The sequence below is a fragment of the Pelmatolapia mariae genome, linkage group LG5 (assembly GCF_036321145.2).
Source record: "Pelmatolapia mariae isolate MD_Pm_ZW linkage group LG5, Pm_UMD_F_2, whole genome shotgun sequence".
Lineage (NCBI taxonomy): Eukaryota > Metazoa > Chordata > Actinopteri > Cichliformes > Cichlidae > Pelmatolapia > Pelmatolapia mariae.
In genome coordinates, this window is record NC_086231.1 from 26,333,556 (window position 1) to 26,355,646 (window position 22,091).

General features: G+C 39.4%; 1 protein-coding gene across 4 annotated transcripts in view; it reads right to left on the bottom strand.

Annotated features, from left to right (window-relative positions):
• Positions 1 to 1,097: 1,097 nt before the first annotated feature.
• cita (citron rho-interacting serine/threonine kinase a) overlaps positions 1,098 to 22,091 on the bottom strand; it is a 37,427-nt gene continuing 16,433 nt past the window's right edge. For 2 of the 4 annotated variants that reach the window (XM_065470895.1, XM_063474497.2), the window contains exons 15-46: positions 21,586 to 21,681; positions 21,171 to 21,287; positions 20,405 to 20,514; positions 18,877 to 19,051; positions 17,689 to 17,886; positions 17,415 to 17,468; positions 15,437 to 15,634; positions 14,286 to 14,479; positions 14,036 to 14,171; positions 13,817 to 13,921; positions 13,531 to 13,671; positions 13,218 to 13,325; positions 12,927 to 13,119; positions 12,535 to 12,690; positions 11,636 to 11,659; positions 11,026 to 11,163; positions 10,456 to 10,636; positions 10,266 to 10,357; positions 10,008 to 10,112; positions 9,624 to 9,793; positions 9,165 to 9,209; positions 7,123 to 7,203; positions 6,856 to 6,991; positions 6,482 to 6,621; positions 6,256 to 6,348; positions 5,993 to 6,101; positions 5,710 to 5,838; positions 5,419 to 5,499; positions 5,078 to 5,156; positions 4,801 to 4,980; positions 3,632 to 4,019; positions 1,098 to 3,138 (exon numbers count right to left, since the gene is read on the bottom strand). In XM_065470895.1, the coding sequence (XP_065326967.1) occupies positions 3,115 to 3,138; positions 3,632 to 4,019; positions 4,801 to 4,980; positions 5,078 to 5,156; positions 5,419 to 5,499; positions 5,710 to 5,838; positions 5,993 to 6,101; positions 6,256 to 6,348; positions 6,482 to 6,621; positions 6,856 to 6,991; positions 7,123 to 7,203; positions 9,165 to 9,209; positions 9,624 to 9,793; positions 10,008 to 10,112; positions 10,266 to 10,357; positions 10,456 to 10,636; positions 11,026 to 11,163; positions 11,636 to 11,659; positions 12,535 to 12,690; positions 12,927 to 13,119; positions 13,218 to 13,325; positions 13,531 to 13,671; positions 13,817 to 13,921; positions 14,036 to 14,171; positions 14,286 to 14,479; positions 15,437 to 15,634; positions 17,415 to 17,468; positions 17,689 to 17,886; positions 18,877 to 19,051; positions 20,405 to 20,514; positions 21,171 to 21,287; positions 21,586 to 21,681 (4,176 nt within the window). In that variant the 3' untranslated portion in view covers positions 1,098 to 3,114. The remainder of the gene's footprint in view (positions 3,139 to 3,631; positions 4,020 to 4,800; positions 4,981 to 5,077; positions 5,157 to 5,418; positions 5,500 to 5,709; positions 5,839 to 5,992; positions 6,102 to 6,255; positions 6,349 to 6,481; positions 6,622 to 6,855; positions 6,992 to 7,122; positions 7,204 to 9,164; positions 9,210 to 9,623; positions 9,794 to 10,007; positions 10,113 to 10,265; positions 10,358 to 10,455; positions 10,637 to 11,025; positions 11,164 to 11,635; positions 11,660 to 12,534; positions 12,691 to 12,926; positions 13,120 to 13,217; positions 13,326 to 13,530; positions 13,672 to 13,816; positions 13,922 to 14,035; positions 14,172 to 14,285; positions 14,480 to 15,436; positions 15,635 to 17,414; positions 17,469 to 17,688; positions 17,887 to 18,876; positions 19,052 to 20,404; positions 20,515 to 21,170; positions 21,288 to 21,585; positions 21,682 to 22,091) is intronic. The other 2 variants (XM_063474498.1, XM_065470896.1) reach the window with 1 other exon arrangement.

Genomic DNA, 22,091 nt, shown 5'->3' on the forward strand with positions numbered 1-22,091 from the left:
CAGATTGAATTCACTGTCTCTTTCTAACTCCGATCTGTGTGCCAATCATTTCTTGTTCCCCATCTGATAAAAGGCATGAGAGAGCCTGAAAAAGCACCAGCTCATTATGTGTTATTTACTGACCTGTCAGGTCTGTGTTAGCGCCAACCTTTCTAACATGCTTCTTCACATCATATCTTTGGCTCTGCTTATCCTGGCCAGACAAAGCAGTGCAATACAGCATTGCACAGGGCTCTTACATTAAATCACTTAATTTATTCTACCAAGGTTATTCAAATTGGTGATATTTATGGCAAAATGTCAGATTTTCAGGTCGTTTAGTGGGTTCTGTGCCCCTACAAATGGTTAACTTAATTTAATAGATAGATAGGAATTAAAAGAAGCCAGAGCATCAAGTGGCATCTTCAGTCTTCTTCACACTGTTGAGATTCATCACAGGGATTGCGGTACTAAGCTCATGGATGTCAACAGCTCTAGGTGAGACATACTGCGTGAGACACTGGAGACACTGAACACGTCCTTACAATGTGTCTCTCAGCACCATTAACAAGTCATCCCCCATCACTCGGGGCTCCCAGGTCAAGAAAAGTGACAGCGCGTGAAAATGAGCTGAATGAGCCGAGGTTGGGAGGTGACTGGTCTAAATAAAAGCCTCCTCGCACTCGATCGTCTTACTGCTAAATAAATTGCGATAGATGAACCAGCAGCAGATGCCGTCGGTGTCGTCTCGCAGCGTGTACAGCGTGCACGCAGAGGACACAATTAGACGAGTTATTGTTAACCTAGGACGCAGATGCTATTGTTAAAAAAGGCTTCTTCTTCAGCTCCTCTCAGATCAAGCAGCCGCTGCAGCTACTGTGACTGGAATGGCAGGCTGAGCGCTGGGATCAGACACCTATAAATAGACAAAACCTTCTCCAACACAATGGATGTGGACAAATGGCCGTGTCACTGGCCGTCTTGAAACAGAGAGGGTAAATGCTTCAGAAGTGACTGTTTTATGATGCTTATCCACTCAGAGATAAGTTTAAATGTCTTTGTAAAGAGACACACGAGCACAACAGAAGGAGGCACAATCGAAGTGAAATGCAATGATTATAATATTTAATACTCTGTGACAAAATCTCTACAGGGAACGCTAATTAAACATTTGTTAGCAGACATCAATATCATATCCAGCGTTACAGCATTATGATTCAAGATCATGTGAATGAGAATACAAATTTAAAAGAATCTAAAAATAAAATCAAATACGATGGATAACCTTTTTGTACAGAGTCCTATAGAGAGAAGAAGACATGTGCAATCTAAAGCATTTGGTGCTTTGTTTTTGTTGTTGTTGAACATTGAGACCAACGAATCGGCTGTATCTTATTGGCTTTAAAATACATTCAGGAAGATTTTAACCATCTTAAAAATAATCATAGGGGACTTAAAGGCGAAGAAATCCTCCTAGTGAGCGCCTAACTGTTGACAGGCAAACTGGGCAAGTTAAAGTTTGGCATCTCGTTTGTTTACATTCAAAAAATACTGCTAAAATCCACAAAATATTCTATTTCTATACATCAGATCATGATGTACAGAAATACATCCATCTTAGCCATGTGAACCAAATGAGTGTGGATGGACTTTAGCATTTGTTGTGATTGGACTGGATGTTTTAAGTTGCCAAGAATGCCTTAAAGAAAAAAAAAAAGAAAAAAGAGTTATATAATATAGTTGTGTGAATTTACTGTGCAAATACATGAGAGTTTAAAGATAGAAAGTGTTATTCACGTGCTTTGTTTTTAAAAATGTAGATTAAAAATATAACCCAAATGAGGCAGAAGCAGAAGACAACACCCCGTTTCATTTTCGAGATATATATATCCATGCCATTAACGGATCAGGGAAAAGAAAAACAAAACAAAAAGATTTTTTCTTCATCTTCACTTTAAACAATTTTGGGTTATATACAACAGCAGGGGACATTGTACAAAAAGAAATGCTCAAGTACTATGTTTTAAGCTTCAAACATGATCTTTTTTCCCTCCCGTCGTTTAGGTCAGCACTGAGGTTTTGCCTTTGACAGATGGAAGTGCATACACAAGTTTGTTTGAGATACAATCACTCACTTGATAAAGGACGTTTGGACATTAAAAGAATACTCATCGGACATTCAAGAGGACACACTGTCACTTTTTTTTTTTCCTTTAACAAAAATAGACACGGCTTATCCAGCCTTGAAATTCCTTCTTAATATATATAAAATTATGTCTCGTCTATTTACAGTCAGATAGCGTTCTGAAGATTTAGAAAGGTCCTGCTCCATCGCTGCTGGGGATTGTGGGTAGTGCAGTTTTAGTGTGTGGTTCTACAGAGTGTATTTTTTGGGAGGGATTATATATTAATTAATTTTGATTCAATTTATTCATGCTTCAGCCGAGTCCGGTCAGCATTACTGACTAAGGACCGAGCTGAAAATGATTGTAATTAGCCAATAACGATTGTGTGTTAACATGTGAGCACAGGGCTGGAGCCAGAAGTTATACTCAGTGTCACAACAGGTGATCTGCTACACATTTGCCCTGATCTGTAGCTGCTGTGGACAGCACATGTGGAAATGAGCCACATGTGTTAATGGCATTTTGAATAAAATGACTAAATATATAGGCATCACTTGCTATGGCTGTGCTTATCCATTGTAGTTAATGCTTTCTAGAGTTAAATGAAGCAAGCCAAACCCAGTAGTCTTAACTTGAGAACTCATCTCAGATTTTCTTTGTGGAAGAAGAAATTATATATATTTACTAATCCCTACTCGGAGTAGAGAAGACATGCTCCAATGCATCGCAAAAAACCCTGCTCAGGTGGTTAATATGGCATTTTGTTGACCTTTATTTAAAACTATAACCTGATACTAATGACATCTCTTTATTTATCTGGTGCTCGCTACGTTCTGACAGCTACAGTTGTTTTCCTCCATGGGTTTTTCCCTTTGGATATCAGGCAAAACAGATGTGTGGCAGTGTTTCATCATGAGTTGGTAACATTCTCACTGGTTCTCTGCTACATCTTCTCTCTTTTCAAACATGAACTTCTTCTTCCACAGCAGACATGAGGGTCTTTTGTCCTTCAAACAGATGACTGATCCCACACCTGTAGGGTAAAACCAACAACATGAAGTCAGGTTAATACACAGATTTTGAGAGTCAAAATGTACACTAACACAAGAGTTAGACTAAGAGTTGACAGCCTTGAAAGCTGGTCTTTCCATGTTAAGCACACCTGAAGTGTCATGAAAATCCACAGTATAAGCCAAAACTAAACAAATTTAAAAGACCACATGAACACTGCAAGACTATAAAGTCTGGGGAGAAATTTATACTCCTTAAAGGTCTGTAACAGTCCATCCTATAGTCATAGTATTTCACTCAAAACAAGACATCACAGCCCACTACTGTCATAAAAGCAGCATGAGTGCATCACAAACCACTGAATCAACCGCCTGAATGGAAACGAAGAAGTTTTGTACTGAACCTTTTACCATACCCCAACAGTTTCCAATGTATGTCAATAAAACACAAAAATATTCAACTTATTGCTAACAGTTACACATTAAGTTAACGTAATGCAGAATTTCTTGACAAACCTTGTTAACAGGGTTTATGGGCGTGCGTCCGGAGCCAGTATGAAGCCTTTGACGCTCTTCAAAACGTCCAGGGGACCTCTCCCTACGAACATCCATCATCCTGCCAGGGTAGCGGTCCATGCGAGGGTCGGCCATGGCCCTGCCTGGGGATCGCTCCAACCGGGGGTCTGCCATGGCTCGACCAGGTGACCCCACTATCCGGCTTTCCAGCATTCTGCCAGGAGACTTCTCTCTCTCCAGTGGACGGCTTGGGGACTTGTCCCGCCGAAACTCTGTGCGAGCCTCTCTGTAACGGTGTGGTGTGCCTGGGTCTCCATGGACCAGAGGATTGGCTGCCAGCCTTTTAGAGATGTGCTCATTGTAGGAAGGAGGACCACGCTTGTTGGGACTGTCGGGAGGAACCAAGGTTAAAATAAAGAAGAAAAAAAAAAGGGGAAAAAAAGGAGCATTGGGCAATGTTTTTATTTGTCTCAGTTCTTGGACTTAGTTTGGCACTGTGGGACTCTGGTCACTCAGCAGATTTGGTGAGATTGATGGACTTGCAATTAAGCTGATTTAATAAGCTAATATATAAATACACAGCACTGCTATTTGTAATCAGAACAGACTGATCATATAAATTCAATTTGGTTTCCTAAATAAGAGTGGACTCTGTCACTGACAACAATCACTGTAGAACAAAGCTTTGACTTGCAAAGCACAGTCAGTAAGCGTCACGATGAGTAACAGACCAGTCATAAAAGGGAAGATGTCAGTCTTTATTCAAAAATTTCCTTTCTACATTTGACACAGAACTTTAAAAAGTAATTTAGGTAAAATAAAGAATGATGACGACAACATTTTTTAAAATCTGCTACAGATAAAAAATGAACTCTTCTTCCTGCAAAAGACAAAATGATGGCATTACTCTCCTGTTTTGTTTTATTTTTTTTAACTAGTTCAAACATTTAAGCCAAACTTACGACCTATAGATGCCAACCTGTGCCCCTCAGTGCCAGCTAGGCCCAGTGACTCATTAACACCAGTGTACACAGAACAGAAGAATGGAGCGTGCTTAGAAATCTCCCTCTATGTACATCTCTGACCTACAAACCCGTTTCCAAATATTTGGGATGCTATGTATAAAGGTGACTGGCAGATGGTATTTAATGCTATTTGTGTGTCATTACCTGCGTCCAGAGCCATTACGCTGCAGATCTCCACCGTCTTGGCTTTGGACAAGGTTGCCCTTGCAGCAAATGACCCGAAGTTTGTTCTGATAGGATGAAGCCAGGTATATGGCTCCAGAGGAAATGGCTGGGCCAAGGTAGCGAGGGTTAGGGATATCCAGATGTGCGTATGAGTGAGGACTGGAAAAAGAGAAGAAAAATCAGCCATGGCAGTAATAGAAGTTGGAAAATAAAAAGAACTTGAAAAACAATTTAAAAAAGCTGAGAACAATCTTACCCAAGAGCAGCATGTCCCTGAATCTCAATGACGTCCAGAGAGTTGAAGTAGGTCACAAATAGGTAAGGCTCTCTATAGGCTGAAATACAGAAATACAACTTATTTTAAAAAACCTAAAAATCCTTAAATCAAGAAAACTATTTTTGGGCTTTTTGGCCTTTATTTGAGAGAACAGTGAAGACCAGAGAGGAAAGCAGGGAGAGAGTGAAGACGTGCAGCAAAAAGCCCAGAGTCAGACTCAAACCCAGGCCATTGCATTGAGCCTCGCAGGATATGGTCCCCTACTCCACCCGGTGCCCAAAGAAACTACGCTTCTAGTAAACATGCAGATTTACACTTACCAAATGAGAGAGGCAGACGGCTCCATTTGATGTCCTCACTTCTACTTCTGCGGCCATATGCATCCACAAACACACCAAACTCTGCAAAAAATAAATACATAAACAAAATGAGTTATTTAAATTTAGCATATGTAACCAAAAAAGAAAACAATGACTTTAGAAATGCTTTGAGATCGCTTGTCAAATACAGATTCTAAGACAAACTGTTCCACAACATTGTTTATCCACTAGTTTGGGGATGTGTATACACATTCAACTGACAGGGTTTGCCAGCACAAGTAACTGTCTAACCATGGAAACAGAGCAGGTATTCATCCTTCTGTGGAGCCGTGGTGACCTGGATGATAGAGATGGGGAAGCTGTGGGAGGACGCCGCGAAGACAGCTGACGCTAGCGTCACATCGTTTTTATCCAAGAACTCTGCAGAGAGAAATCATTAGTATCATTCAGCTTGTTCAGGTGTGAATGTTGGAACCCAACAGAGACAGAAACACCCTTGAGTGGACTTTGTTGGAGCACCATCTGGTTATAAAGAAATAATACTAAAGAAACAATAATGCTGCATTTGACAGACCTTCCAGTACATACTGCTTCATCTCAATCTCATAGAACTTGTTGGTGCCGATAATGATACTGTAGCCAGTGAAGTGAATACAGCTGCAAGGCTCTGATGTCTCAATCTCCTGCAAACACAAACAAAAAAGTTCAACATTGCCACTCTTTTAAAACTCATTTCTAGAAGAAAAACAGAGCATCTATATTTCCTAGAAAAAAATGTCCATTGTTCACAATAAAGGTCTCTTCACTGTAAGCTGTTCACTTTTAATGCTCATTCACCTTTCTGATGCAGAACTTGTTGAGGCCTTGATTATGCCGCAGGATTGTAATCTTATTGGGCATCGCAGCACAAATACAGAGCCCATTATCAATCTGTAAAGAAAGAACAATTCTGCAATCAGGCAGCACACAACACGATGCCATTACTGTGATGTTCAGCTCCTTAACTCAGACCCAATAACAGTCCACAAGGACTCTGCTCCCTGCAAGTTACAACATGACTCACCTTTCCAGAGGAGAAGAGATGGCATCCTTTGACTGTCTCAAAGATGAAGGGGTTGAGGTCAGGCTGAGCTGGGAGATGGGACTGTGACAAAGACTGTTTCACCTTCTTGATCTCTACCAGGCACAGTGCCCTCTCCTCCCCTGAATGACACATCAAACATGCCAAGTGTGCCTCTTTACTTCAGTACTTTCGTTCGATGTTACTTCAAAGCACACATTATGGTTATCTTTTAGAAACTGTAATGTGATGTAATGTGTTACAATAAATGCACACTATCCAGAAGCATTATGTTACAGCTGAAACAGTGTACGAGGAAAACATAAATCTGATAATATCATAAAATAACTTCAGTATAATGGCTTCCGTTAACTGACCAGTGATCATCAGCAGCTTATCAAGCTCCTTCAGGATCTGGATCTGGAAGACGGAGGTCAGGCCCGGGATGTGAGTCAAAGAGTTCTTTATCACATTCAGAGCATACAAACCCTCCTCAGAACCAACCAAGACAATCTGCAAGAAAGGACGAGATCACCAGAGCTTTAAAAAAACAGAAAGAAAGAAACATCCAGCATGGTGATGTCTAACTAGAAAGCTGACCAATTAGGTTTTTAACTCTGTTTACGACATGTTTGTTTTTATACCTGGTCAGTGAGAGGCAGAGTGCAGTTGATGTCCAAACGGTCGTCACCCTCCAGCTTCAGCAGAGAATTGCCCAGAAGTTTCTATGGAAAGAGAGAGAAAGGGAGAGAATGGAGCAGGGGAAGGAGGCGGATTAAGACTTCCTGCAAATCGGGAGCTTTAGCAAGACAAGCTAACACAGCAGGGATGCCAGCCGGAAAGCTGCCACAAAATAACCACAGCAACATAACGTTAAAGATGTGTCATAATTTAGGTGAATCTGGTGTCTAAATGAGCTAACAGTAAAAGATAGTGAGAAAGAAAGGGAGAGAAAGAGAGAGCCTTGCAAAGTCTTTCCTGTTGGGACTGAAGCTCACTTGCAATGCTAACAACAGAACAATTACGGAGCAAGAAATACATTTTATGTTGTTTAAAACAGAAAAGCATAAATGAGCTATGTCTGACAATTAATAAATGATATTTTTAATTTGAGGACACACTGCCTTTTGTTGACAAATGGTCAGAATAAAATCCTCCAAGTTTATACATTTCATGACTGTAATGGGTTCTGTGGAGAGTGGCTCTTTCTTTCCACTTTATACATTAAAATCAATGATGAAGCACAAGCTCAGCAAATATCACAGTGCCATTATTCCAGTAATGTTGGCCTTGAGGCTTTATCACTGAACATTAGTGCCTGACCTCAGTAATGTTCTTATGGTTTAGTGGGAAGAAAACTCCTCAACTATCTTAGCGTTAGATCTGCAGTTACAGAGCCTTTTCGAAAAAGCTGATACAGTTCAACAACATACAGCCAGTCTCTAAAACCAGATGAGAGGCTGTGTAAAATACACATAAATGAGAATGGAATGATTTGGAAATCATTTAGACCCTTCATCTAATTTAGAATATTAGAAAGATAACATATCAAAGTATGAAACAGAAATGCTGTGTGTGTGTGTGTGTGTGTGTGTGTGTGTGTGTGTGTGTGTGTGTGTGTGTGTGGGGGGGGGGGGGGGGTTATTTTGAATTTGATGCCAGCAAAAAAGTCTGAAATAGTTGTTGATTGTTAGCAAGAAGGAAAACCCCACACACTCAACAATATTTAAATAATCCACAACAGCTAATTAACATAAGACTTATTATTATTAATAATAATAATAATAATAATAATAATAATAATAATAATAATAATAATAATATATATAATATGCAAAACAGAGAAGAGGAAAAAATCCCTTTAGATACAGGAAAAAATTAATGGTGCTGCATATGGATTAAAGAAGAGAACGGAGAAAAGTTGCTGGCATTAATTCAAAAAAAATGTTCACAAAAGCAATAACAGAGTCAACAAAAATTTCACAGATTATACATTTCATATGTTATCTTTGAAGTATTTAAATAAATATGGGGGTTAAATGATAAGCAAAGCATTGTCATTGGTCTTATTTACATTTTACACCCTGCACCATCCTTACTGTATGCTGTACATACAGTAAGGATACAATGTAATCAAGCTGCCGCAAGCTGCATGTTCAACTTTCCATATTTAGTAAGTGATACAACTAAAAAAACAAACAAACAAAAAAAAACACAGCAATGCAACTTTTTGAGAATACTGAAATACACTTGTGGAACCATTTGACTTACTACTTCACTTTTAATTTAAGGGTCATTTTGCAGAGAACATGGAAGAAAATATTTATTCAGTTTCTTCTAAAACTGCAAGAAACACAGAAGCGCCAACAGCCTATAGCTGCACACTGAAGTTAAATTGCTCAAGGTCTGTTTGTGTGCGTCATATTTCTGGGAAGGGGGGCTTAAGCAGTGCACGGGCTTTGCAGAATCATGCATGACATAGCATAGGACACCAAATAAATGGTGCACAGCAGTCTATTCACGTCCATGCACTACATATGTTTCTGTGTGAATACACACACCATATTCAGGAACTGATTCAAGGACTGTACTTATAGTGCATCAGTGTCATATCTATGTACAGCTACTGCATGCTCAGTCGATCGGTCGACTGAAGCTCAAGCATTCGTGCAGCTACTTACTGTACCTGAACCAGAGGGGACAGGTTCTTCTGTCTTTTAGAAACACCTGCCTATAATATGATTCACACAACCGAGTTGAATGGAGATACACACACACACACACACACACAGAGTATAGTTATATAAAGAAAAAAAGACAATGACAACAAATAAACACAAGACGTGGATGTTGAGAACATGCAGAGAGAGAAAGAAGAGGGAGGGGGAGAAGAAGAAGTGAAGGCACTGGCTGATGTTTAATGGAGGTACTCAATATTTTACCCAATTTTCACACAAAATGACACAACCAGCTTTGTATTAATTTGCTCATTCATATGGGCCTAACAACAAAGCTTGTGCTGTGTAAAGGAGGCAATGGGCTTTTGCAACACCTCAAATACACTACAGTAAGCCTAAATTATGAACGCTATCAAGCCTGACACAAGGACATTCATAGGTATGTAATATGCAGGCATGATACTTACAGCATCAGAATCCACTTTCTCTCTAGATCCACGACTACCACCCACAACAGACTCCAGTACTGCCACCCAGCGCTGCTTGTCAGGAAAGCTAGGAGCCATGAAGTAGAGGGACTGGCCAGGCCAACATGTGGTGTGCGGATGCGATTCCAGCTTCAACACATATGGGATGTCTACGCACGGACATAAAAAAATGCATCAGTTTGTTCCTCTGCTAGCAGCTTAATTTCACAGCTGAGCAGAAGCGTCAACATTTTTGCTGTATTTTGTGTTTAAACATTTTAGACAGGAGAGGTAAATCCAAACCAAAATTTGGAGAGAGGATGATACACTTAATATCCTACAACAGATTGAGTACACTGGGATTAACTAGTATTGATCCAGTACCTGACTTGGCAGTGTTGATGAGCTCAGAGGCTCCAACAGCTCCATGGACAGTCACCTCTCCATCAGGCAGACAGAGCTCAAACTCTTCCTCAGCCTTTACAGAGTCTACAAAGAAGGGAAGAAAAAAACGGAGGATTCTCCAATTTGACCTACATGGTAACATTCATTATACAGTTGAATTATGAGCAAAAACAAAGACAGAATCAGTCATCTTGAAAAATAATAAAATAAATAAAAACAATTTAATGAAGTACTGACCTTCTCTGGGCTCAGTATCATAGATGGACACTTTGGTTCCATCAAGAACCACATATTTCCTCTCCCAGCCTTGTTGCCCACGCTTGCCATTTCTAAAGGAGTAAATATACAAATAGGCAAACTATATTCAATGCAGTGTACATAACATACTGCATACATTCAGGATGGCAGTAAGGACTTAAATAGTTACCTAGGCTGCTTCATCCATCCTTCCAAGCGAACATGCCCACTGGCCTCTTTAACCTGCAGTGCAGGTGAGTTTGCCTTTTCTCGGCACAGGGCTTCTGAAAAGTGAGTGGCATACTCAGCTGGCAGACCACAGGTGGCCGGAAGACACGGCGAGCATTTGGGATGGCAAATAGTGTGGCACTCTACAATGAGACAAAGAGAAGGATGAAAAATCTGATTGGATTTAGTGAAAAGTTCTTTACCATGCTGAATCTTGTCAATAAAGAAGGCAAGAATACAGAATGGTAGGGATTATCACATTAAAAATATCCAAATTCTATCTATCAACATTTCATTTGTACAGCTGTACATATAAAACATGGAAGGGTACTGTTCTAAAATGCTGATTTGGGAGCACAACCAACTTATAATTTTTCTAAGACTCACAACACTTGGAAGGCAAGACTGATTACACCATGTGATGGCGATGCTACAATAACTATTTCCAGTATTTTTGTTAAAGCTGGCCAGTAATGTATCTTCTGAAATATTTTCACATTCAGTCTGCCCATCTAAAGCACAGGATACAGACCTAGACAAGTGGCAGCTTGCCGTCCAAAATGCACAGTGTCCAGGCAGACGGCACACTTGGCAGCCCTCATGTTGAGGCCCACAGTGAAACGATGAGGGATGTTGTGATGCATTCTTTCTTTCACACGATGACCAAACTCTATAAAGCAGTACAAGTAGGCAGTGTAAGGAGTTAGTGAAAGTAGGCATAGTCACTTACAGTCTTAATCACTTAAGAGTCAGCAACAGTTAAATGAGATCCAGCTCTTTAAAGCAGTATGAGGCAATCCAAATAATGATTTTTTTCAATGCAGATATTGGATATAAATGAAAGCTCAAGTACCAAAGTAGTTGACTGGAATCAGATTGTGCATGCCAGTGTGCATGGGATGTATTAAAATGTTTCCAGGTGAAAAGGTACCTATCCTACCATATGCTATCTAAATCATGACTCCAGAAATGAGGGGGGGGGGGGGGACTTGACTCCTAAAAAAGCCTTTGGTCAAGCTACAGTTAGCCAGTGGACAAGAAGACAGATGTATAATACAGCAATGAGCATGTGGGTGCACAATTTACCACGAGCAGCAGATGAGCACATGTGTGAAGAGACACCGTAGTGGCTGCTAACTTACTTTCAAACGTGACCCTCCTCTTTTCTGTGAGGAGCAACAGGAAAAAGAAAGAAAGGAGAGGAATCTAACAATAGCTAAGTGAAACCAAAAGAACATGGACAGTAAGGAGCTTGAAACACAAAGCAAGTCCAACTTAACCAGGCTAACTCGTCTCTTATGGATTTGGGCAAATCATTGTTTTAGGCCGGTCTGCAAATACAGACTAAAATAGGGTATAGCAACATTCCCTAAGTACTCCCAGCACCTTCTGTATCATAAAAATCACTGTATTAATGGACTCATCAATAATTTGGAAAATACAAATATAGTTATTTCAGGTTTTTCCTAAAGAAGTTTATTAGGAGACGGTTTCTTTATACCTTTGGATGTGATCTATTGAGCAAGCTACACAGCTATGACATAGAGTATTCAGCAAATGTTCAGTTTCCATGGTGATCAACAGCATAAAAAGATATAATTTTGCTTTGTGATGGTGGAAACCCTGGACTAAAACCAATGATACCTGCCCAATCCACTGTTGCTTTGCTTTGTGAGACAGACACAAGCAGGATTACAAAGTCAGCTGGATAAATGCCGTGAATGAAACCTAAAACAATGATTTTTGTTGCTTGATGTCAGCCCATGTTCCTGTTTGGAGCGAGTTCTAGTCTTAACATGTTCTGAGAACAGTTATCCAACTTTATTTCACTTCATAATCCTGCTTTGTGAAACTGGTCACACATTTATAAAACAAAAAACAACGTAAACAAGACAAGTGATTGGGGAGTCCATTTATTAGCATAAGGTGGAATGCTCCTGTAAGAAAACTGTACAGCCTCAATTTGGGAATCTGAGGTTCAAATTTGGCTGCATTTAGATGAGCTGTATATTTGTTTATGGTCTGTGTGTGAATGACTAACCTTCAGGTGTAGATGTCTCCTTGCAGCGGGTGGAGGGGTTAAGCAGGCTGCTGGGGTTGGGCTGATGTTCTGGGGATTTGACAATGGCTGACATGAGGATTTGATGTCGAGCCTGGGCTGGTGTGGAAGGAGCTACATGGTCCTTGAAATGAGCCGCTTTGGGAGTTTGGGAGGAAAAGGAATTATAAGAACACTGTTTGCAAAGACTGAAGGGCTTACTAGAGGGTAGATGTATTTATTTGAACTTTTGTCCTTTTCTGGGATGATCACAATCCAGTGTTGTCTACATAAAATATTCTGACAGATTTTTAGTCTTGCTACATGGCACTTCAGTAATCACCACACAAACAAAAACTATAAAGACTAAAAACACTCAAGATTTCTGTCCTTACCCTCTTCTCTGAGGGACCGCAGCTCTATCCTCATCTTCTGCAGAGCCTCTTCCAGCTCTGCACACCTTGAGCGCTCCTTCTCCAAAGCTAGCTTCATGTCACTGTACTGCAATGGAACTGCCGGCTGGGCCTGTGGAGCTAATGCCCCATTAGTTGTGGTGCCTACATCTTCCCGCCGCCGCCCAAATATACCCTGCTCAGAGAGGAAACAGTACTCAGTTAGCTTTACCTTGAAGCTGATTATTAATGTAACACGGTTTGTACATAGATTTTGTAAATATTTTCCCACACCTTCTTTTTTTTAGTGGGTTGGTCCATTTTGGCTTGGAGGAAGTCAATGAGTTTAGTCTGCTGGGAGATTGTCCCCTCCATCTTCACCTTCTCATGGGAATATACCGCCTGTAGGCAGGAAAACAAAAGCTCAGAGAAGGAAATACTTCTGAAGACAGCTATGAGAAGAATTTCCACTGGGATTGCATGACTTAAGATTACTTTATCCTTCTTATGCACCGGTATCAGTGGCACTATTTTAATATCCAGCTGGGACTCCTCCTCCCCAGAGACCACAGTATTTTATCTTACTGCAGAGGTTTGCACTGAGCACCTGTATATTCTCCAGCTGGTACTCCAGATCGGTCCTCTCTGTCTTGAGCATGTCGGTTTGGTCCAGAGCATCCTGCAGGCCCTGGGTCAAACGGAAAATGTGGCTCTTCTGGAGGTCCATCTGCTGCTGGAGTTTTGCTTGCTGCATGAACACCAGCACACAAATCTTTTTGGTAGTGTTTGCTAACAGCAGCAATAGAGCAATAGTTACAATACAACAAGAAACCCAAGTTTCTTAAATATAAGTGTAGAAATATCATGCAGGTTAATTGACTTTCATTTCCTACCTCTTCCATCAGCCTTTGTTTCAGTTCTCTCTCAGTCTCCAGCTTCTGCTGTAAGCTACGGGCATTCATCTCCAGCATGGCATGTTTCTTCTCCAGATCATTGAGCTGTGAGAACACGTGAGTGCCTGTTAACCTCTAATTCATCCCAGCTACAAGTCAAACCATATTTTTGAAAGACTGAAGCTGGGGTTAAAGTTAGTTCATGGATGACAGACTCACAGTATCAGATAGACTTTCAGCCTTTAGTCTTTGCTCCTTCAAAGCCTGTTGTAAGGCCAAGATCTCAGCCTTATGCTCTTTGACTGCCAGCTCTACTGCCTGGCGAGACTCAGTGCTGCGCTGGTCTGCACGCAGCCTTTGAACACAACAATAAAGTGTTATGACTGTAATACACTAATTTATAAATAGAAATGACATACAGTGACCACTTTCTATGTAATAAGTATAAGTATAAATTTAGGAATGTCACCTGTTCTGCTTCTCATTGTCCAGCAGTCTTTGCATGTCCCTGGAGCGTCTCTCGGCTTGGCTTTTTTCATCTTCCAGAGCTGCTCTCCAAGCCTCCCACTGCCTCTCCTTCTCCAGCAACTCATCGTTTAGGGACTCCAGCTCCACCACCTGCTCCTCCAACATGCTGCATGTGGTCTTCAGTGTCTCAATGTTCTGAGAGCATAAATGAAATAACAGACTGAAGAGAACATCTTTCTCAGCGTTTGGCAATACCACGTAATTGTTGTCTCTATGCATTTTCACTTACAGCACATGATAAAAGTATTAAAATAGAATGATCTATGATGCATCATAATAGGTTCTCTGGCCTTGAATATTTCAGACAAAAAATACAAATAAATGAGGTTAAAAAAAAAGTAAATTAAATTCAAAAAGGATTATAAATTGTTGCTTTTTTAATCTGCTGGCAATATTTGAGCAATTAATAATGAATCTTTCTACTACATCTACTAACCTGTGGTGAGCATCTAATCTTTTAATTTAGGTTTAGACTCTTTCAGAGATACACTCCTTCCTATTCAGCTGCTAATATGAGATGGTCTCAGCATCGTAAGTGAATGGCACGAAGCTGACAGAAGACACTGACTGCATGCATTTAGTTATCAGAAGGACATTTAGCCTAAACACCCCATACAGCACTAGACAGCAGCAGAAACCATCCATGACAAATAGCAAAAGTGCGAACTTCATTAATTACTTCTAATAAAACCTGGTGACGAGATTGAACAGCAAATTACACGGTGTGCACCGGTTCAAACAGCTGAGCCACACAGAGTCACAGTTTATAAGCTAGTTTAATATTGTCTGATCTGTTTACCAGTGCTGTGTTGTAATGTTTATGGAAGCGTTCCCATAAATACTAGTATATAACCCCTCTAAGTATAAAAATAGAATTGCCTTCTGCAGAAAACTCTGATCTAATATATTAAGTGTCACTTGGTATGTGTCACTGTCAAATCTCACCTGTAAGTTCATAAAACAGGCTCATTCAATAAGTGTTGTGGCAATGTCTCACTGAAGCAAGGCGCATTACCATGAAAATGATTTACATCTGAATGACACTCAACACACTGAGAAGCCAGCAATTTGCCTGGAAACGGTTTTTGTTACCTGTTTCTGGTTGTTGAGGTGCATCTCACGGTCAGCCACCTCCCTCCTAAGGCGGTCGACTTCCTGGCTGAGCTGCAGCCGATCCTCTCTCTCATCTGATGCTTCATCAAGCTGTTTGGACAGGTAGAAGTTCTGGCGATTCAACTCGGCGTTCTCCTGACTAAGCTGTGTCAGCTGTTCCTCTAGGTCAGTGATCACCTGAGGAGGCACAAACAGGTAAAGGTTTACATGTGCAAACAAGAACATATTTTAAGGCTTTATGCACAAAACTGGCTGTGTTGTAATAATTCTATCTGGTGAAATACAACTCCAATTTTTTTCATTTCATGATGTTCAAAATGTTCTCAATTGGTGAAGTTTAGAACTCGACTCTGTAGTATGTGCAGTATGCAGTTTAGCATCGTGTTGCTGAAATATGCAAGCCCTTCCCTGGAAAAGATATTGACTGGATGGGAGCATATATATTTTCTAAAACCTGTATACACCTGTCAGCACTGAAGGTGTCTTTCTAGATGTGTATGGTGCCAATTCTACAGGCACTGATGCACTCTCTTTCCATTAGAGCTGCAGCCTTTTGAACTGAGAGCTGGTAACAAGCCAGATGGTCCCTCTCCTCTTTAGTCAAAAGGACATGAAGTCCATGTTTTCCAAAAAGAATTTTACATTTTGACTGGTCTGACCAAGGAACAGCTTTCCACTTAACTTCAGTGCATTTTAAAAGAACTTTGGCCCAGAGAAGACGGCAGCGTTTTTGGATCATGTGCATATATGACTTCTTCTTTGCGTTACAGAGCTTTAACCTGCATTTGTGGATGGCACAGTGAACTGTGGTCATAGACAGTGATTTATAGAAGTGTTCCTGAGTCCATGAAGAGATTTCTGTGAGGGAATTGTATCTGTTGCTAATGCAGTGCTACCTCATGGCACAAAGATTATAGGCATCAAATTTTTATCTTCAGTCTTGTCTCTTGCACACAGAAATTTCTCCAGATTCTCAGAATATTTTGATTATATTATGCACAATAGATGACGAGATATTCATAGTCTTCACATTTAATTCTAATTAATATTCTTATATTATATTATTTGTAGGTGCGAGTTTTGGCAAATTGGTGAATCTTTGTCCATCTTTACTTCTGAAAAACTCTGCTTCTTTTTTCTTGCTACCCAATCTGCTGCCACTTAATTAACCAATTTAGTTTCAAAATGTCCCTCAAATTTTTCATGACACAGTAAAATGTTTCAGTTTAAAGATTTAAAGTTTTCTTTATTCTGTTGGGAATAAAATAGAAAATTTATGAGATTTCCAAATCTTTGCATTCTGTTTTTAATTTACATTTTACATATCATCACAACTTCTTTGGAAGTGGGATTGTAATAGCACAGCTGTAATGAGTATAATTTACATGTGTAATGAATACAGTGACATCAAGTCATTTCCAGTCAGAGTAATAGGAAATATATTTTTGGCACATCCGAACCACAATATTGTTTTTTGACTTTAAATGTAACATAATAAGAATGTTTCTATTTTAACTCCATGATAAATAAGATAATTTGTTGAAGACGATAGATGGACATGTTCATCTTACATTTACAGTACATTTTTAAAAAGAACTGCACAAATTGGAAGCTACCTAACAGTTGAATTAAAGTGGTCTCAGCGCTATTCAGAGGTAACTGAAGTAATGTGTTGGCTGCGCATCAAAAAGATTTTTGTCTTTGTGACAACTGTAATGGCACCCTTTATAAAAAATAAAACAAAAACAATTCACCAGTAAAATGCTAACAGAGTGCTCTGCACAGCAAGCTGCATTTTGCTGCCAAAGATTGATTCAGTAGACTACATTGTTACATTAGAACAATCTTTTGCAGCTACACATGAATCACTATATATATTCAAAGGTCTTGTGAAACCTTTGAAGAATTTTATCTCCTGCTGCTGAAAGCACAGACAAAAGGCTGTGGAATCACTTACTGAACAACTGTCTCTTAAGGCATCAAACTTTCGCTGAATATCGTCTCTGTGGTTCTGGAAGAAGAGCAAATGAAAAGAAAAAATACAAGCAAATCTGAGTATGCATAATGTGTAATCGTAAAGAATGCCGTTAATACTAACAGCACTATAAAAACTTTAGTTATTATTGTATTAATAATACAGACTTACATCCATATATAGGAAATGGTGAATACCACCATTACTTTGGGTGACTGTGATTGCATACATGTGTGTTTCCTCTTGCTCGTCTTACCCTGAGGGCCGTGATCTCCTCCTCAGCCTCAGCAGTTGTCTCTTCCAGCTCAGTCTTAGCTTGCTGCAGCTGACTCTCTAATGCAAGACGTGCAGCCTGTAGGCTGCTGATTTGGGACTCACGCTCCTGCAGGGACAGGGTCAACTCTGATACCTGCCTCTTGATCTCCAGTTTCTCCTCTTCATGTTCTAGGCCCATCTACAACACAGAGAGGGTTAGTGTGAATACTGCGTTGATATTGAACAAATCGAACCTTTAACACTTTGTATTTGAATATCATTTTCAGCATAACTTTAACCTTAATCATATTGTTAGGAAAGCAGAGCGCTGCTAATGAAAGACTGCTGGAATTAATATGCAATTTTAGTTGATCTCAGGTTCTGCACTTCTTACTGGCAAATACAGAAATTCAGTCTGCTGAAAAATACACAAGGGTTCATTTAGCTGTTTCATAAGTGTTTGACAGATGGAACGGCCGATCACAACTGAAGTACATATTTGTGTGTGTGAGGACAGTGTGTATGTGTTTAAGCGAGGGTGCAGAGAGGCCAGCAATTAGTGCCTATCTGTGTATCATGTCTCAGTAGGGAAGACCGTGTGGAGGTAGAATATGACATCCAGTCAACAGGCTGTCGACCAGGAGCGTCGACAGACAAGCACACTGGGGGGTGAGAGCGTTCAGAAGAAAGGGGGCATTGTGTTCCTCAAAATTAAGCCGGGACTTCTTTTTATAGAGCAGATTTGCAATGGGTTCATAAAGACATCATGAAATTGAGGGGTGCGCTTCTCAGTGACTGAAAACATTACATACATACGAGTATAACTTGAGTTTAATGCTTGCAAGCAATTATCAGTCATCCAGTTTGAGGGTAAAATGTTGACTGTCCATGCCAGAACTTCTGGTCCTGCTTCATTTTCTTATGGTTTAGGATTTTATCTGTTGTTAGCTAATAAACAGCACTGCTCCAGAGATAATACAGGAAGAGAACTACAATTTTGTAAAGAGTGCCATTACAGATCTGTTTTTAATTAGCCGTTTATCTGAAAAGCATCTGAGCTCGCTTGCTGATCAGCTGCCCTAATCCCTTTTGTGGATAGTGAGGCTACACTGTGTGTCGGCTAAAGTGAATTAGTTAATCTTGAGCTTGAACAGATTTTGCACTGTCTCTCGGCCTCCTGTTGCCTCACCTCCCGCAGCCTGCTCTCCAGCTCCAGCAGCCGGGTTCTCTTGGTTTGCTCCTGCTGACTCATCTTCTCCAGGTGTTCCTCTAGTTTGGCATTTTGGGCCTCAAGCTTGCCTGCCTGAGACTCCAAATAAAACTTTTGCTGTCGAAGCTCTGAGATCATTTCTTCCTGGGCTTTCCTGACAAAAATACAAACAGATGCCAATTATATCTCCTGTTTTGAATTTATATTCGTAAAACAAAAGTTGGAGCTTAATGTGTAAACAATTTAATTGCACTAATACAAAATGAACAGTGCAGCAATTTAAAACATCGGTACCTGCCATTAGACTAATTATTATCTTAAAAATCAATATTAGACAGAAATTTAGAGTCTGTGCATCTCTAATTGTATTTAACAAGCGTGATACGATGTAAAATATAAAGAAAAGCACAATGCAATCATTTTCATTCTATTAAATGTGCAAATTAATTTTACATTATTTACATTAATTGCAATTTTATTCAAAATTGCAATTAATGTGAATAATGTAAACCTGATATTTCCTTGAAAACACTACAAAGCCAAGTTATCAAATGTTGAACCTGAGAAGCATATTTAATAATATAATAAGCATATTTTCCCCCCGTGCTGCAACAACACAGTGCAGGAAAATATTCCATTCGCGCTGCAGGCAAGAGTGCAGGCAGGCCAGAGTTATGCTGCAGTAATGCACACAAAATGTAGTTTGCCATGTTTCTTGCTGAAGTAAGCAAGGCCTTTCCTTAAAAAGATGTAATTTGGCATCGTATGTTGCTCCAAAGCTTTATCTTTCCTCTTAAGTAGAATAAAGCGTTCATGGTTATTATTCTTTTATCAGTATTGCAATTTTCCACCTAAAAGCAGTGCTTCTTGTTTATATGCATTTACTTTTCCAAACAAATGGTAAAGTTGTAATGTGCATTCATGGATTAAAAAGCTTATTTGAAGTGCTCCTTAGCTTAGTTTCACAACTATAATGTTTATTTCAGTCTTGATGCTTGCATAGAGAAATTCCTCAGGATTATCTAAAAATATTATGTATTGTAAATGACATTATATTGAGAATTGCTGATTAATTTGCTCTTACTGTTTCACTTTTTACCTTCTAAAGACTCAGCCCCTCTGGCATTGCTTGTTTTGTACTTAGTTATTACCTACTGCTACTTAATATCAGTATGTTATTTGAAATATGTAACTGGTATATAATTGAAACTAAGAAAATATTTTAGCGTTTAAAGTCATCTTTGTACCATTTTGAATTAAATAGCATTAAAATGGTTAGTAAGCTGTTGAATTCTGTTTTTGTAGAGCAGACTAACTTCTTTGGTAATAGGCTTGTATATTCTATTAAGACTACATGAAAAGTGCATTTCCTGTATTTAATCTTAAAGATGACAGTTTACACACAGCGGGGACAGATCAGCCATGTTGCACAAAGATGTAAGTGCAGTCAATGTGTGTGGACACACTCATCAAAGCACAGTGTGGGCAGAAGGTCTAGTTAACTCACATATTCTTCTGGGTGTAGATGCTGCTGTTAGCAGCCAGCTTGTTAGCCTCTGACAACTCAGCGATGCGCTGCTCCAGGTTCTTCATCTTTGAATCCATAGCATTAATGGTCTTTGGGAAAGAAGAAGGTGCAAAAACATGCTCTGCAGTTGACATCCCAACACAAGGATATATTCTCCACTCACTGATAACCAGATTCGGGCCAGAATATGGGACATTCAGCTGCACATTTTTTTTTTTTAAAGGTAGAAAAACCTTTTACTTCAGAAAAATCCTATTAGAGACTATTAAGGTGTTGCCTGAGTCGTCTACTGTCAATGTCAGATGACTACCTCTAAAAGCTTCTTAACTGCCTCAAGTCTACCATATTAACCAGATTAGAACTTGAGCCCAGCCTTTATTAGTGCAACATGAAGCATACTCTAATTTAATCTGTCTTTTTAACCTTTACATTTAAAAACAAAACAAAAAATCACTACTATAGTACTATAACAAATTATGGTGTAAAACAAAAAAATATATTTGTCTAATCCTTAAAATAAATGCATAAGAGACAGCCTCTACCCAATGAGATTAGATTGGGAATGCTTAGTATATGTAAAAGGGAATAAAATACTTTAAATCAGATAAATTGCATATATTGTTTTTCTTTTAATATCACAAAAATTAAAAAGTTACCTTTACTCGTTTTAAATAAGGCTTTGTGTCAACCTGAGTATAAAATTTACAGCAAATGCCTGAGATGATATGAGGTTTTGTTGCCTTACTGCTTTCTGTTCACTGATGAGTTTACAGTTCTCCCTTGACTCCTCCTCCTGCTGCGCCCTTCTGGCCTCAAGGCTCTCCTTGTCAGCCAGGTCTGCTTTCATCTGGGCCTCAAGAACCTTGATGAGCGAGAACCAGTGAATAAATCCAGTTTCAATTTGACACTTTGCGATTTAGATTCCGGCCTCCCATGTGAAGCAATCATTCAATGATATGGTTGTAAATGTATAACCTGACGTGGAAATATTAATTAGTGTGGTGTCACATCTCACCGTAAGACATGTGACAGCTCTGACTTAATCCAAAGCAACACTTATTTGAAATGTCAGGACTAACTAAAACTGACTGGAGCAAACATATATGCTAATATTTCTTTAAAATATCTGCAACAGTCTAAGAAACATTAAGCTGACTCACTTTGATCTTGTCTTCATAAAGCCTTTCCTTTTGAACCAGTTGTGTTTCCATCCTCTGTGCAGTTGACTGAGCATCCCTCAGGTTTTCCTCCAGTTCCTGGACAAATTACAGTTGTAAATGGATAAATCTAACGCGATAGCCACAGATTAAAAAATACTTGATTACATTTTAACAAAAATAATAATGATTTATAGGCATATACACACAAATTCTGTATTACATACAAAGAAAAAAATGCTAAAACACAGATGAAGCCATAATCTATTAAAAACAGAGGCAAAACTGCTCTACTGCACCAAAAACATTACAAAAATTAAGAAACTTGCATGGAAAAGCTGGAAATCCACAAGTCGACTGCAGTGATGCCTGCTCATGCTGACTCTGGTAAAATCATGAATATGTTAAAGCCTATTTATGTACCAATACTGGATGACTAGTAGCCATTTGTGATGGCTCAGCTATCTAAGTGAAGAGTATGTAGTGTGTACATGTGTGTTCTCCGATAT